Below are 16293 nucleotides of genomic sequence, written 5' to 3' on the forward strand. Positions count from 1 at the left end.
CCTCGGGAGCTGCTGGCAGGGGTGGCCACTGGCCTGCTTGGGGACACCACCCATCCCTGGTGACTGTCCCTGGGTCCTCACCCATGTGCTTGTAATCTTGGCTTTGAGAGAGGAATCTGATACACGTCCCGTCCCCCCCGACTCCACCCCCCACCCCCCCCAAGACTAATCCATTTGGCAGGGCCCTGATCCAAGAGAAAGCTAATTAAAGAATTTCTGCTCTTGGCTCAGCCTGGACTTTGAAGATTCCCCTTGGTCTTCTTGGAGTATCTGAAAATGGGGAGAAAGGAGCATCAAGACGGTGTCAGATAATCCCCCAAAGCCAGCAGGCACTGCTGAGAAATAACTCAAAATCCTGGGTGGGGCGGGACATGGGCCATTCCTACCCCAGGAGCCCAGAATAGCTGCCTGGCCCCACCACTGACTGTCCGGAATTTGGGGGATGGAGGAGGATAAAGACAGAGTGCTGCCCCCTCCTCAAATTCTCCAGAGGGGTGAAGGCACCAGCCACTTGGAGCTTCATTCTGTGACTTGGGACAGTCACTGTTTTGACAGATGCTCTATAAACTTGGCCCTCTTCCCTCCTTGCCCTGTCCTCTAGGGACCTCTCCTGACTGTATCTTTTCTTTCAAGAGCTATTCACCTCTCAGCAAATATTTATCATCCAACATTTATCCACAGAATCTGAGCCCCATCGGGCCCAGATCTTTGTCCTGGTCCCTGCTATGTCCCTGCCTCACAGCAGGGTCCAGCATACAGTAGGCACTCAATAAAGACTGGCAGCCAGGTCCTGGGACTGAGGGAGTTTCTGCCCTCACTGTCCTGTTGCCTTCAGAAAACTGGGTTTAGGGAAACATGGGGTTGTGGTTATGTGCCGGTAAGTTGATTCTGACACATAGCAACACTGTTATTTAGGATTTCCAAGAGCGGCTGGTGGATTTGAAAAGCTGACCTTGCAAGGGATCTTAAAGCCTGCCACTTCAAACCCCCACTTCTGTCACTAAGCTTCAGTCCAACCTGGTGTGTAGCCCTGGTGAGATTTGGAGACGTGGCTGCCCTCGCCCCTTCCCGATCCTGGAACGTCATTTCTATCCATAGCAACTTGGGGGGCTGGGGAGCAATCAGACCTTTCAGGGCCTCTCCCCGCTGCCTGCTTCACAGAAATATAAATGATAAAAACCTGCCACTGAATTCTGGGTGGCAGTAAATTACTTAACACCTGAAACAGGTTGAAATGCGGCCACTGTGGCTTTGAATAAGCCCATCTCTGATGCAGCGGCTTCCGTGAGGAGCGGCCGGGTCTCTTCTCCAGGCATAATTTCATCGCGTCCCGGGCTTGGCAGGAGCGCAAATAAGATTTCACTTCCTCTATAAATCTCTGAGGGGGGAGTGCCAGGATTTCATTTGGGCTGTCAGTTAGCGGCTGGAGAGAACCTATTTACTTTGCCTCAGGAGGAGGAGGAGAGGGTCCCTTGGAGGTGTGGGGCAGAGTGGGCGCCGGCCTGCAGAGGAGGTGGGCCGCTTTGAGCTGACAAGATGGGGTGGGTTGGTGGCAAGCATGTTGTCCGGAGGAACACACCGTATTTTTGGTGCCTGTGAGTGGACATGCAAACTCCACCCAGACCCACTGAGCCAGAATTTCAGGGCTGGGTAGGTGGTCTCTGGTCTATCCGGGCCCCTCCTATTGTTGATGGTGGTTGCCCTGATGCCTGTTCTGACTCATGGTGACCCCATGGGTTCACAGCAGAGCTGCTCTATTGGGTTTTCAAGACTGTGACCTTTTGGAAGCGGATCACCAGGTCCGTCTCCCAAAGTGCCTTTGGGTGGGTTTGAACTGCCAACCTTCCTGCTAACAGCTGAATGTTTAACCGTTTTCTCCATCCAGTGATTCCTGAGATCTTCCTAATTATGTACTAAGAATTGCCACAAAATGGGTGAAGGGTTGTGGTTTGGGGCATTGGTCCTTCCTAGGTTTGAGGTTCTCTTTTCCAGGATGCTTGGTGGAACCTGGGTGGTAGCCAGGTAGGAGCAGGATCTAGGTGCAGGGATAGTGGCTTTAAGGGGCTGTTGTTGTTGTTATGTGCCGTGGGGTCGGTTCCAACTCATACCGAACCTGTACAGGGTTTCTGAGGCTGTAAATCTTTATGGGAACAGAAACCCTTTTTCCTCACTTGAATGAGAACCTTCAGTCCTGAGTCTGACAAATCAGGTAGGGTCAGGCTCCTGGGTCCTATTTGGAAGTGATGTTTGAGTCCTGGGGTTTCTTTGAGAAGGAAAGGGTGGGAAGCTGCTTGACTGGAGAGGAGGTATGTACAGATGCTGTAGCATGTATGGGTCCCCAGTTTGTGGGGGATCACCCCATTTACAGAGGTCACCCTGGAATCATGATAGGGAGACAGCAGGGCTCATAGGGACCCTCTCCTGCCAGGGGCTCACACCCTGTTGAGGGGCTGGTCAGTTTCTGCTTGCACTCTTGTGAGGACAGGGAGCTCACTACCTCTCAGGCCACGTCCTCCTCTTCAGAAAAGGTCAGCTGCACTTGGAGATTCTTCCTTCTGCTGACCTGAAATGCACGTTCTAGAACCTCCCAGGATGGTCCTGGAGATACCCTCTGTGGGGCCCAACCCTGGCCCAGCCTCGGAACCATCCCCACCCAGCTCCAGCCCTCCTGTAGCTAAAGGCAGGTTGCTCAGAGTGGGCCGTGGATCTTGGGAAGGGGGCAGCCTGGGTAGTTCGGGGACAGACCCTGCCTCTATTCAGACCTAGGTGCACTGTGCTGTCCTACTGCGAGGGTTCTGAGGCCGGAGCCAGACCAGCTGGTGGTGTGCCATCATGAACAAGCCGTGGGGCGGTGCCAGGCACTGGAGCAAGGCCAGTGTTGGCAAGAGGGTGAGAGAATCGCTGTGGTGGTGGTCTCCGAGGGCTGACTGATTTCATTCTATTTGACCCTCCAACAATGCTCCAGGGCTGACAACCATAATGACGTACCCATTTTACAGAAGTGGAAACTGAGGCAGAGAGAGGCTGTGCAGCACAGTTAGTGAATGGTGAAACCAGGGTTCCAACCCAGTTCTGAGTGACTTCAAGGCCCACCACACCAGGAGCCTTTCGGGAAAGAAATGGCCTTCATCCAATTGTTCCCAAACTCACCTGACAGGAACCCTTCCTGGGGAGAACCTCCATAGCGCTAGGATCTGAGGAACACAGTTTCGGGACTTGATAGTGCTGCTCCAGCTTGAAGAGTCCCGGGGGGTGCCCTGATTTGTGGTGTTGCCAATTCATTCCCCTGTGGTGAACTGGGGATGGGACCCCCATGCCTGGTCATCAACCCCCACCCCATGCCTTCACTGGAACGATGGCGGCACCTAGGCTGCCGTCCTAGGAATACATCCGCCTCGTACCTAGCACTGATTGGGTTTCTCCATGGATTCCCGACTGGTGTTTATTGCTTCACGCATGGATTAATGCTATGGGTTGCCTCTGTGTGCCGGACAGTTCCCTCCTGGGATCTGAAGGTGAGGAAGGGCAGCCCCTGCCAGCCTGGCCCCTAGCTGGGACACCAGAACTGGTGCCACGTGGGTCAGAGAAATGCCAACCAAGATGTGGCAGGTGGGGACAGCCTTTAAGGGGAAGGTGTCTTGAAGACCTCAGGGCTGCCCAGGGGACTTTAATGTGTGGCCAGAGACTGGCCTATAGGGAAGGAGGCTGGAGACGGGCGGCAGTGGAAATAGAGGCTTCTAGAGGGACACACAGAGCTGGACTCGCCCTCCTGCCTCAGGGCTTCCCCCAGAGGGCCACCCCGACCTCACTCATGATTATGGTCCATCTCCTGAAAAGGGAGAGTCCTGCTGTGGCACTGTAGGGTCAGCACTGGACTTTGTACCACAAGGTCGGCAGTTCAAATCCACCAGCTGCTCCTCGGAAACGACTCAATGGCACTTAATAACAACAACCCGATAGGGTGATGAGATCGTAGAGACAGGAGGCCCTCAGTAAGTATCTACTGACTGACGGGCTAACTATGTTCTAGAAAGTTTCTGTCGCCCAGGAGAAGAGGTGGGGAAAGGCAGGCTGCCTGAGCACCGATTGTGTGATGTGCCCCGAGGAGAAGTCCAAAAACAGGCCCCATCCTTTTCTGTAACCTTCTCTCTGGACATCTCTCTTGATTGACCCCTGCCCTCAACAGTAACAGGAAGTGAGGACTGAGGAGAAGACTTGAGGTGGGAGGAGGCATCTGGAGCCCCCACACCTGTGTCACCTCAGCCAGGACCCACCCACTGCCAAGTCACATCCAGAAATAACTTTCTCCCTTGGGATATAAGGGAGAGCTCATTAACCCATACGCAGACAGATGTGGAATCCAATCTAAGACCGAAATAATGAGTCCTGATTTTATGTTAAATTTAGCAGAAACTGCTATTGCTCTCACAGAAAATCTTTCCCTTCTTCCCCTCTTGAGGTGTGAGAAGTCTGTGGGAGCTGTGGGTGGGTCTGAGGGGTGAGGGATGTATGGGGTGAGGAGAGAGGGGGCCTGCGGAGGAAAACAGCTGGCTCCCCGGTCTCCCTTATCTGGGCGTGCACATGGCTGTCAGAGCGTATTAGGGGATAATCCGCGGCTCCCGTTAATATGCCTCCATACCGACATTCTCACAGCTGAGTCTAGCTGTCCTCGGTCTCAGACACCCCTACTGCCAACAAACCATCCCAGGCCTGTGGGGTGGGGACACTGGTCCCATCTTCCTCCCGTGGAATCTTTATTAGGGTTCTGATGGTGTCTTAGGGAACTTCCTGGGCCAATGAACCCAGCAACAGGGCTAAGCTGTGGGGTGAAACTGAGGGGCGGGGTGTTGGCCGCCAAGACCATTGGAGGGACAGTCACCGGGTCCTGGGTGTCGGACCACCCAACCCACAGTCAGTAGTCGAGATGACCGTAAAAGTTAAATCTTTCTATTTATTTCAAGAAAGGACAAGGAAATTGGACTTGGACATTTTATATGAAAACAGACAAACAGAAAATAGGACCCAGTAAGTTAATCACATTCATCTCAACAGTGAAATTTCAAGGCACCTACAAGAAGAGGCCAAAGGACGGTTCCCAGTGCACTTTGGTTTGTGGTGTTGTCGTCTGGTGTTTGTGTGTCTTGGTTTGCTGAAAACCCCTGTCTGGTGACCAGGTTGGGCCGGGTCAGTGGCCGGTCCCAGAAGGCAGCAGGCAGTGGTGTGAGTGGTCTTGTCACTTGGACCCCCGGGACTGCTTTGCCCTTCAGAGAAAAAGAAAACAGACAAGGAGTGTGCAGCCCAGGATCCCCCAGGGTAGGTTCTGCAGGGGGCTCAGGGAAGGGGAAGGGACTGGGTCCCAAGTTCAGGAGAGCCCAGGCCTGCCTGCCCCACCACGCCAACTGTATCAGCGAGCCTTCTCCACCTCCTCAGAGTATATGGAGTGCGTATATCATACGCCTTACCCCAGAACGCTTTACAATATCAAAGGAGCCACAAATCACCTCTTAGCATCAGAAGGAGAATTGCTGTTGGTGACTCGTGTTTATGGTATTTATGCGTGGGGCTTCTTTCAGTATCTGTCTGTCCTTTGCCTCCCAGTTCACACCCACCTGGTGACACTCATAATTAGAGAGCAGCCACCTCAGCCGGTGGAAATCACCCAGCTGTTCCATCTTTCTGACTAGAACTCGTGTTTACAACCCCGCAGCCTCCCCTGACCTTCAACTCCATCGCTCCCCCGCCTTTCTCTGACTCTCAGAGGACAAACCTCAAATGCTAGGCCAGAAGGCTGCCTCTCTCTGGCTCTCAGAATCTATGAGCTGGAAGACACCAGGGCCCTGGTCCAAGGGCCCACCCCCACCATGCCGAAGTCTGGCACCAGCCCTTAGGGCAGGGTGAGCCCCTCAGCTGAGATGGCTGGCTGTGCTGGCAGGCGGGTAGAAAAATCTAAGGCTTGTTGCAGGGTTTGGGGTGTGCATCTTCTCCCTACATACCCAGAACCTTTGGGAAGCAAGGGCTAGGGAGGGCTCCAGAAGCTCTGAGACGTGTCCCTATACCAGGTGGCTGGGGACACTGCAGGGAGATGTGCCGTGGTGGCTTTGATTGTCATTTCACGCTGTTTGCTTCTCCCATCTTGAGGACAGATCCTGGTCACTTCCTCCAGGTGGGTGACTCAGGGGCGTGGAGAGTAGTTCTCAGTAGGAGCCTCAGGAGAGGTTGAGTGTACCCTTCTCCAGTCCTGACCTTTTCTCAGCTCTCCTGGTCACCGAGGCAAGATGCAGGAAGGGAAACCAAGTCACCCAGGCCGCCAGTTAGATGTTGCTGAGTAGCTCACAACTGGTGCTTGGGCTAATCCATGGTAGAGGAGATGAGGCCTCGATGTGCCAGGCCTGCAGTGGAGCAGGCTGGAGGAGAGGTGGGTGGTAACACAGGCATTGGTGGGGGCCTTTGGTGCTGGCCCGGGCAGGAGCAGGGCCTCCTCACTCAGCTGTTGAAGGGGAGGGCCACACAGAGGAGCGTGGGGACCCGGCTTCCTAGAGCAGGAGTCAGTCCTGATGCCTGGGAAGTGATGGTAGCACACCTAGTAAAGACTCCCAGGGCTCTGGGCTTCCGGTGTGGGGCACAAGTCCTGGTTTTGGTATGAAGGGGGGTCAGCCCACCCACAGGGCACCCTATGCCTTCCGTATGCCTCTAGTGCCTTCCTGGACACAAAACCACAGTATTTCAGTAATAATGGGTGAGAGGGGTCGTACTGGGGTCTACCAGCCTCCCAGGCTCCCTGGCGGGAACAGAAACAGAAGCTACTGCTATGCTGTCTCCAGCAGAAAGAGGTGGGGTACAGGCAGAGTCTGTCCATGTGGCAAAGGGGTTCCTGAACCACCTGCCAGTCACACTATGTGGGGAGAGGCGGGATTGGGCATGGTTCAGCCACCATGGAATTTCTGGAACCAGTGAAAAACAATACATTATAAAAACAAGGGGGGGACCTGAGCTGAGGAAGGAGGGATCAAGAGCAGAGGGAATTTGTGTGTGAGTTTTTAAAAAGAAGCCAATGTGGGTATTTCAGGCAACTGCTTGGAACATTTCAAAAGAAACGGTAAATGCTTAAAGAGGCAGAGAGAGATGTGCCCCAGGCAGCTGTCAACCTGGCCAGATGAATGGATGGAACAGTGAGATGGGCAGGTTGAATGTGTGCAAGGAGGGAGGGAGGCAGCAATCCCACACCTGCCGCAGCTGGTGGCTCACCTCCCTGACCCCTGTTGAGTTCTGTCTGCACTTCTCTCTCTGTGCCTTATGGACACTGAGGATCAAAATCGTGCAGTGTTTCTGGTGGTACAAGCAGTTCTCTGATGGGCTGGGTGGCCCTGACTTGGGTTTTGGGGGGGATACTAGTTATTTTGAGCAGTACAGTGAACATCTTCCCATCTTTGTGTCCTTACAGGGCTCTGGGGGATGATAGAGCATGCGGGAGCCAGGGTCTTCTAATCAGAGAACCAGGTCGTGGCTTAGGCAGAATATCTACCACATCTTCATTCCTTGAATGCTCCCAGTGACGGGGAGCTTATGACCTGATTCCTTTGCTAGGCCTGAGTTTCTCTTTCCTTCTGTAGTTGGCCCTGCTCTGGTTTTCTTTTACCCTCCAGGAGTGGCTCGGGGACAGACCAGCCCTGGAACAGAAAGGAAGCAGAAAAGCTTGTGGCTTTAGCGTCTTAAGTGGACAAGCCACTTCCCCTGACTGAGAAGTCACGTCTCACCCCAGAGGCGGATGAAATGCAGGGGCAGATCGTGGCATCCAAAAACCAGTTGCCATTGAGCCAATTCGAACTCATGACTACTCGTGTCTGTAGGGTAGAACTGAGCTCCACAGGGGTTTTCAAGGTTGTGACCTTTTGGAAGCAGGTTGCCAGGCGTTTCTTCCAAGGTGCCTCTCAGTGGATTTTTGAGCTCTCCTAGAGTGTGGAGCCCATGCCTATGTTAAACCTGTGCATACCTGAGCACTTGGTCCACACACTGTGCACCCTCAGAGGACCCCCAAGCTCCTGGGAGCTGGGCAGGGGCAGACCTGGGGCCAGGCCCCGGAAAATCCCTGTTTTGTGCATGGCCGCTCAGGGCAGGTTCACAAAATTTGAAAAATCCCCCTTTCCCTTCACCTCCAAGTAGTTTAATCTCTCCTAATCAATTTAGCCGACTCGCTTGGTTGTAAACGGTAATGATTTGCATTTTTGAGCCTTTTTATCCCTTTTTAAGGAATAAAAACGGCCTCCTCTTTTCGCTCTGGAAGGTCTGTGCCCAGTGGCAGGGTTGTGAATTGCTTGTTAGCGCCCACCCTGGCGCAGGGCCAGGGTAGGTGTCAGTGCCCAGCATTTCCTGCTCCAACTTGCACGTGGCGAGGGGATGGGGGACGGGGGCCACAAGGGATGCTCACAGCTGCCCTTGTGACTGTGTTCTGGCCCAGAGAGTGGTCTGGCCTGAGGCCATGGGCTCCTCCTTCCAGCAAGGCCCCCAGTTCCCTCCCAGCGTTTCCATCCCCAGTTCTGCCGCATCTAATCTTCCTTGTTGTATTTTTGATAAGCGTGGGGCTGAGAAGCTCCATCCTCCTCCCTGGCGCGTTCAGCGTGAAGCTGATTTCTGGAGTGGGCTGGCTTTGGGACTTTAGCTGCCATTTGTCCTGAGTGATCTCAGACTTTTCACTCTTTCCCTACCCATCCTCAGCTCTACACCACAGCCCGGGAAGGACAATGGCTGTCGGGGCCATTCCTGAGCCTTCAGGGATACCTCCCTGGCTTGGAACTACCACCCCTCAGCCAACTAAACCTTTCCAGAATCTGTGGAGGGGCCTAACTTAGCCTCTGGAGTACCCGTTGTCCTGGGTCAAGCTAGATACACAAGGGGAAACAGAGCCCGTGGATTCACAGAATACACCTCCCTGTCCCTCTCCAGAATCACCCTCCTTGGCCAGCTCTTGCCCTGCCTTGGTTTCCCCTTGCTAGGGCTACCAGGACCTTCCTGAATCCCGGGACAGGTGTCTCTGGAGGGAGAAGAGGGACAGGGTGAGGGTGGGCTTTAGGAGGGCCAGGCCGGCCCCTCCCAGCCTCCAGCCATTGTCTCCCCCAGCTCCTGCGCCCTGGGTGGGGGAGGGCCCAGCCGCCATGTTGACATGAAGCCAACTGAAAGAAGATGGAGGCTTCTGCAGGAGGCAGAGGAAGGGGGAAGGAAAAGAGGGAAGAAAAGAGGTTTTTGATGCACATCATGTCTGCGGAATTGAGTATGACTAATTAATAGATTTTATTCTTAGTAATCTCTTAAGCATTCCATACGTTGGGCCCCACGCCTGAGCTGAGTTTACAAGAGGCCTCATTCGCAAAATGCAAATGACATGCTGGGCCCTGCTGCCTCCTCTCCAGCCTGTTTTTTTTTTTTTTTAGGGGGAATTTAAAGGAAAATTGCCATGTAATAGGAAAGAGATTCCAATCACTACATCTAATTACCACAAAGGGTAAACCACTTAACCAAAGAAGTGTCCTGGGTCTTTTCCCTCCTTCACTTAAAACCTGCCTTAAATGCCACAAAATAGACTCATCAACCCTGAGGCCAATGAGGTGGTTGTGTCTGGGTGGAGGCTGTGCGGCCAGGTCCGGAGGAGGCTGTCTCTAGGAAGTGTCACTGTGCAGAGGGGCTCTGGGGGTGGTCTTTAGCTGCCCTGCATCCGAATGTGTTTCTTTGGGGTGGGGGTGGGGGCTGGCTACCAGGAAACATCCTTCTATCAGTTCCGTATGATGGCCATCTCAGAGCAGTTGGACTAGGAGCTGATGGGTCTCAGAGTGGACCTGGCTTTGGGCCCCCTCCCAGGTTGGAGGAGGGGGGTCTGTGACTCAGCGACAGTTGGGGTTTGCTCTTAGAAGCCGTCGTGCTGGGAAGGAGCAGAAAAAATGAGAAAGTCACCTAGGCCTTGGATGGGATCACCGGAAGGGACGGGGTCCTTGCTGCGCAGACTGCTGTGTGTGAGAATCAGGCAGGATTTGGGGCCAAAGCTGCTGGAAAATGGGGTGAGCCCTGCCCCTGCCCTCAGTGGAAAGCCAGCTGGAGGGGGCTGTAGGTAGGTGGCAGGGCTCCTGCAGGCCTGATGTGCTCTTTGTCATGGGGGAGGAAGTTCACCAACCTGCCTGCTCTCCTCCCAGGCCAAGCAGGACCTTCCCTGTAGCCCACATAGTTGTCCCATAAATGCCATCCAGGCTTCCCCAAGGGGTGATCTGACCTCCCTGGGGTGGGGAATTGGAGGACTTCATGTTGCAAATGCTCAGGACTTGGGGGACAACCTTCCCAGAACCCTGGCAGAAGATGGGAGGGGGTTCCTGAGGAAGGGACCTTGGGCATCTGGGGCACTCCAGTGTCAACTGAGCTGGCTCTTCACAACGTGTGAAATGAAGGCTTGGCGACATTTTCCTCCAGACCCCATTGTTTGACGAAGGAGTCAGGTGGGAAAAGGAAAGGTTGGTCTCATTTGGAATGAAAGGCTGGGATTTCTGTTTGGTGAGCTGATGCAGCCACGGAGAACCTCCACCTCTACTCCAGCTCCTCGCCCACAGCTGGTGTGTCTGTTTCTGTCAACCCTCGCCTCTTCACCAAAGAGCCCTGTGGGAGCTTTTCATGTCCGGGAAGCGGCCGGCCCTTGGGTACCTCCTGGCAGCCTTGGAACCATTGGACAGCCTCTTCTTCTGCCTTTGCAGCAAGGCCTTTTGAAAATGCCACCGCCAGAAGCCAGACCCTTGTCACCCTTCTGCCTCAGCAGTGTCCCTTGCTCTCCTTTGACATGTGTCCCCAGTGAGGGACAAGCAGCATGTTGACAGATGGTGACCTGTGTTCCCCGAGTGCCGGGATGTAGGCACTACCAGACCCCGGGCACTGCGCCTCTCTTCTTTCCAGATCTGCTGTCATTATTTCATCATCGTTTTAATCTCATGGCTCGCCAAACTGCAATGTCAGTTGATAAATGGTGGCATCGTGTATTCCAGAGGGAGGAAATAAAAGCTTAACTCTTCTGAAGGCCCCGGTCACTCTTGTTTTGGAGGCTGGCATATTTTGAGAGACCGCAGTTCACATTCTTCCTCTCTCTCTCAGAGAGATCAGAATCCCAGGCGTGAGCACGGCTGAGTTTTCTACACTCTGGGAGTGCTGATGTCTGCCGGGGCTTGCTGCGAATCTTCTTGTCTTTCTCTAGGCTTTGTTTGAGCAGCCATGGAAACCGTTAGGTCTAATCAGCTGATATAAAAAAAACCCGTCCCTGTACCAATTACCCGTCCCGGGAGGAAGCACATAGTAAATGCTTAGAAAATAGCTTCTGAGGTGGTTACATCTGTGGAAGGGAGAAAGAGAGGGGCATGGGTAATCAAAGGAAGCTGCTCTCTATACCAGAAAGGAGAGCAGCCCAGCTCTGGCCAACCTGAGATAGGATCGAACTGAAAGTGCACCTTGCTCGGCTCCTCCATAAGCCACTCTCCCAGGTAGACACGTCTCAGCCTCTAAGAGCAGCGATATCCTCAGGAGACTGAGTCCCCTCCCTCCACCTCACTCCCATCCCGACACTCTTTGTCTACTTACTCAATTATTTCTAAGAGAAAGCAACGTCTCACGATTCTGTTGTCCCAGGAAATTGTTACGAACCGACCCATGAAGTATTGTAAGGACCATACATGGGGCTCGACCTACCAGCGCTGGATTGAGATACACAACACAGAGATAAACCGGGTAAAGAGCCAACCCTCCGAGCCGTAGAGAAAGCGGCAGCTTCTGTTGGGGCTTCTGCCGAGAGTGGTATAGGAAGAAAAAAAGAACCCCAAAAAGCAACAAAAAACTTGTTGGTTTTTAACAGACTACAGAGTTGTTCAGAGAATGCAGTGAAAGATACGCAATTTCTGCAGATCTGTAAGGGAAATGGTAATGGAAGGATCCGGAAAAGCGGTTTCAGGACAATATCTCCATAGCAAAAGATGTTTTCTTCCCCCTCTCCTTTTGTGAGGAAGCTGAAAATCTTCCATCAGGAGCAGACGCCAGCACAGGAGAGTTGTGTGGGGGCCTCGTGTGTCGGCTGCCTTTCTCTGACGGGTCTTTTGTGACGGCTCCGAACACAGACGTTGTTACAGGTAGTAGCTTCCAGTCCAGAAAAAAAACAAAAACCACCCAGCCCAACCCTTCCTGCCATTGTATTTTTAGTCCTTCCCTCCCCAACTGGCATCATTCTGTATAAATTATGTCTTCAACAATGTCGAATTCCCCTCCAGTCTTCTATCTTTTTTTTTTTTTTAATGTTCCCCAGTTGTTGTTTTCTACAAAATCGTCAACCCTCCTTAAACTTGACTTTCTGCTGGAAAGTCTCCAGGGGAATTTCTTTGCCTTGTTCTCTGGGATTGCAGCAGGCTGAGCAAAGCCACGCTGCCAAGCCGGGGGAGGCACCAGGAGCCGGGGCCGGGGTAGACTGGGCCTACGGGCATCAAGTGTAGGAATAGTCTATGTCAGGGATGCCTCCGTCCCGGTAGCCCCGCGTGGTGCCGTAGCCAATGGTGTGTGTACCCGTGCAAAGGCTGCTGCCATTGGAGGGGAAGATGGTGTGGACCACATATTCTTCTTTGGCATGGTATGGGTTGATGGGCAGCATCTGGAGCCCGGGGCCTCGGATCTCTAGGATGGAGTTATCCTTCTTGGTCCCTGATTCCATATAGTCGTCCTTTTTCCGGCTGCCCCGGTTGTAGGCCCTCTCCTGACTCAGCAGCTCACCAGTCCGATGCACATACCAGCAGATGGCCCCCAGGACGAGGAATAGGAAGACAAGAGCCACAGCGCCACCGATGATGCCCGCCAGGGGCAGGCCCGCCATAGGGTCGGCGTTCTGCTCCTGGTTGAGCGTGGTGGTGGGACCGTAGCTGTCAGCCGTCTCTGCCTTGGCACACACGGGCGTCTCGTCGGCCATGTAGGTGTTGCCGGTCTCCATGGTGACCATGCAGATGATGTAGGTGGACTTGGGCTCCAGGGCCGTCAGCAGGTACTCCGTTTTGTCGCCCTGCACCAGGGTCTCTGTGATGGAGCCCACGGCCGGGCTATGGCCCAGGCGCAGCCAGCTGAGCCGGAAGGAGGAGGCAGGGAGCATGGCCTTCCACGTGATTCGGATGGAGTCCGCAGTCAGGGGCTTCACTTGGATGACCAGGGCCTTAGCTCCGTCACCGGTGGCCATGGGGTAGTCAATGTTGGAGTCGGGGAGGCGCAGGCCCGGCCTCTTGGCCTTGAGGGTGAACAGCGAGCCCTGGGGCGTGGTGGCTGAGGCATGGTTGCTGGCAGTGGTTTTGGGGGCAGCGTTGGCTGCGCCACCCTGCACCCCAGTCTCGAAGCACTCATCCATCTCGCTGCTGATGTCCTTGATAGCCATGCCTCGGACCTTCTCGGGACCCTGGCACATGAGGCCCCGCACGTTGACCACGGCCGCCCGCGCCTTCACCCAGTCCCGCAGCCACATGAGGTTACAGCCGCAGAACCACGGGTTGTTACGTAGCAGCAGCTGAGCCAAGTTCTCCAGGTCATCGAACAGGCCGCGGGGCAGCGAGGTGAGGTTGTTGTTGGACAGGTCCAGCCGCTCCAGCTCCCGCATCCTGGCCAGCGTGTTGTAGGGGATGTGGCTGATGGCGTTGTCCTGCAGGTACAGCTTTTGCAGGTGGGCGCTGGGCAGGTTGAGCGGTGGCGCTGCCAGCGAGTTGCGTACCAGCGAGAGCTCAGTGAGGTTTTGCAGGCGGCTGAAGGTGTCGTCGGCGATGCGCTGGTTGGCCAGCAGATTGCCGTCCAGCACAAGACGCCGCAGGCTGTGGAGGCCCTTGAAGGCATGCAGCGGGATGGTGGAGATGCGGTTGTCATCGAGTCGTAGCTCCTCCAGCGTGTGTGGCAGCCCCGAGGGGATGCTGCTCAGGTGGTTCCGACTCAGGAAGAGCAGCTTGAGCTGCTTGCTGTCGGCGAAGGCGTCCTCCTCGATGCTGACCGTGGACACCGAGTTGTCATCCAGGTGCAGTTTCTCCAGCAGCGGGATGCGGGCCAGTGAGTCCCTGGCGATGACGCGCACATTGTTGTCTTGTAGGTGAAGCTCCCTCAGGGAGCGCGGCAGGTTGACGGGGAACTCATCTAGGTCATTCTCATATAGGTAGATGACCTGCACGTGGACCTTGGTCTTGAGGTCCTGGGGGATGCCGGCATTGTTGATCTGGTTGTTCTGCAGGTAGAGAGTGGTGGCGTCGTCCGGTATATCCGCGGGGATGGAGGTGAGCCCCCGGTCGTTGCAGTAGATGAAGCCGTTGTCACAGCGGCACACAGAGGGACAGGTGGTACTGTCGATGACCTCGGTCAGGAAGGCGATGAGTCCATACCACAGGAACAACCAGTCCCGGAGGTCCATGGTGGCCGTGGTCATCACAACAGTAGCCGTGACGGTGGCAGCGGGCGTGGTGGTGGCGGTGGTGGCAGAGTGTACCACCACCATGGTGGACGGCTGGGGGAGCCCGGCCCCACCTGACCGGGGTCCTCCACACCTGCAAGGAGCACAAGACACGTGAGAGGGAGACAGCGACAGCGGCCCCCTGCCTGCCGCCAGGAGGGCACCTGCTGGGCAGAGGTCAAGGCACCAACCACCCATGTTGTGCTTCGTCCCTTGTCCTGTCAACTTCACCTCAGAGGCAACTTCCCTGGCTAACGCCAAATGAAGACGTCCTTCACTGCTTAGCTGTCCCTGGTTTCTTCTTTCCCACTTTCCCTCTAAGCCAATCTCTCTAGCTAATGCTGGAGGCAGTGTGGTTCAGCGTTCGACTCCTCCCTTCCATGCTGGAGACTCAGGTTCGATTCCTGGCTAGAGCACCTCAAGTGCAGCCCACCACCCGTCTGTCTGTCTGTCAGTGGAGGCTGGCATGTGGCTATGAATCTGGACGGGTTTCAGCAGAGCTCCCAGAAAATAAGATGCACTCTGAAGAAAGGCCTGGTAACTCACTTCCAAAAACCAGCCCGTGAAAACCCTCGGGACCACAGCTGGTTGTGGAGACGGTGCAGGGCAACACAGCGTTTCATTTCACCATGCACGGCGCTGGCATGGCTCACCCTGACTGCTGATCAGTGTGGGTGGAGTGGATTTGGGACACAGTTGATGGATTCGAGACACAGTGTTGTGCGGAACAAGGAGCACAGTACCAGCTGGCTCCAGTGGAGGGTTTGGGGCAAAAAAAGCTTGTTTCTGTGAAGTCGGTGAGCTCAAAGCAGGGAAGTCACTATAACCTGCAAAAAAAAAAAAACACCTGCCAACGTCGTCACTGGTGAGCAGTGGAGAGTGTGGGCTTCATTGTTTGGTGTTAAAACATGTCCTGTTTGTCACTTGTACATTGCAGAGACAAAAGAATCAGATGTCAACAGCATCGTTTTCTTGTGTATTAACAGAAACCTCCCTTTATCCTTTTATGCCTAACTAGCTCTGTGTCTCGAGTTTGGTGTAGAACGATTCCACACCTTGCCCCCTTCCAGATCATGAAACTCTCAGCTATGTCGGAAAAAAAACAAAACAAAACCAAAACCTTCTAATATACCTGTTTCCTTAGACTTACAGAAATGAGATGAATAAGAGGGAGGGTGGGGCCCACACTCGAAAGGAATTATCTGCAAGGGGTCATTCCAGTTTTCACAAATGGAAAAATTGCAAAGTAGATTTTTCTCTTATTATTTTACTGTTCATAGTGGTTAAAAAAAATCAATTAAAAATAAATTATCTTTCACCCTCAGTGGACAAAAGGTCTTCTGTGTAACTCTAGCTTCATGAAGGCTTTTGATGGCAGGGCCCAATGGCTTCTCAGAGCCCTAGCTGAGTCCCCAGTACTGGGAACAGCCCTGGGGAGTAGAGCAGAATGAGCCAGTAGGGACCCCACTCCTATGCTCCTGCCTCAGGGACAGCCGCTGTATTCCTCAGCCATGACAAACCCTCCTCCCTTCTCTGTGCCTCTATTCCTGTATGTTTCTATCTTACACACTGATCTTCATCCCTTAGGACCAGCTCAAATGTTTATTCCTAAACTAGGCAGAGGTAGATGGTGCCGCTAGAGTTCCATACAGCCAGCCAGCCATCCATCCATCCATCCATCCATCCATCCATCCATCCATCCATCCATCCCACTCATCATTCATCCCTTCATCCATCCATCCATCCACCTACTCATCATTCATCCCTTCATCCATCCATCTAGCCACCTACTCATCATTCATTCCTTCATCCATCCATTCATCCAT

General features: G+C 54.0%; 2 protein-coding genes across 2 annotated transcripts in view; one reads left to right on the top strand and one right to left on the bottom strand.

Annotated features, from left to right (window-relative positions):
• The window catches only part of MACROD1 (MACRO domain containing 1), a 186407-nt gene that overhangs the window by 57307 nt on the left and 112807 nt on the right, over nucleotides 1-16293 (top strand). The gene's annotated exons all lie outside the window — the stretch shown is intronic.
• On the bottom strand, nucleotides 11869-14544 carry FLRT1 (fibronectin leucine rich transmembrane protein 1). Its single transcript, XM_006860996.1, has one exon. It carries the CDS (start codon nucleotides 14510-14512, stop codon nucleotides 12488-12490), a length of 2025 nt encoding a protein of 674 aa, XP_006861058.1. The 5' UTR covers nucleotides 14513-14544; the 3' UTR covers nucleotides 11869-12487.

The sequence above is a fragment of the Chrysochloris asiatica genome, unplaced genomic scaffold (assembly GCF_000296735.1).
Source record: "Chrysochloris asiatica unplaced genomic scaffold, ChrAsi1.0 scaffold00040, whole genome shotgun sequence".
Taxonomy (NCBI): Eukaryota; Metazoa; Chordata; class Mammalia; order Afrosoricida; family Chrysochloridae; genus Chrysochloris; species Chrysochloris asiatica.

What these genes read in the sequence shown, in the direction of transcription:
- FLRT1 (XM_006860996.1), bottom strand. Translation starts at nt 14,512, where the DNA reads ATGGTGGTGGTACACTCTGCCACCACCGCCACCACCACGCCCGCTGCC.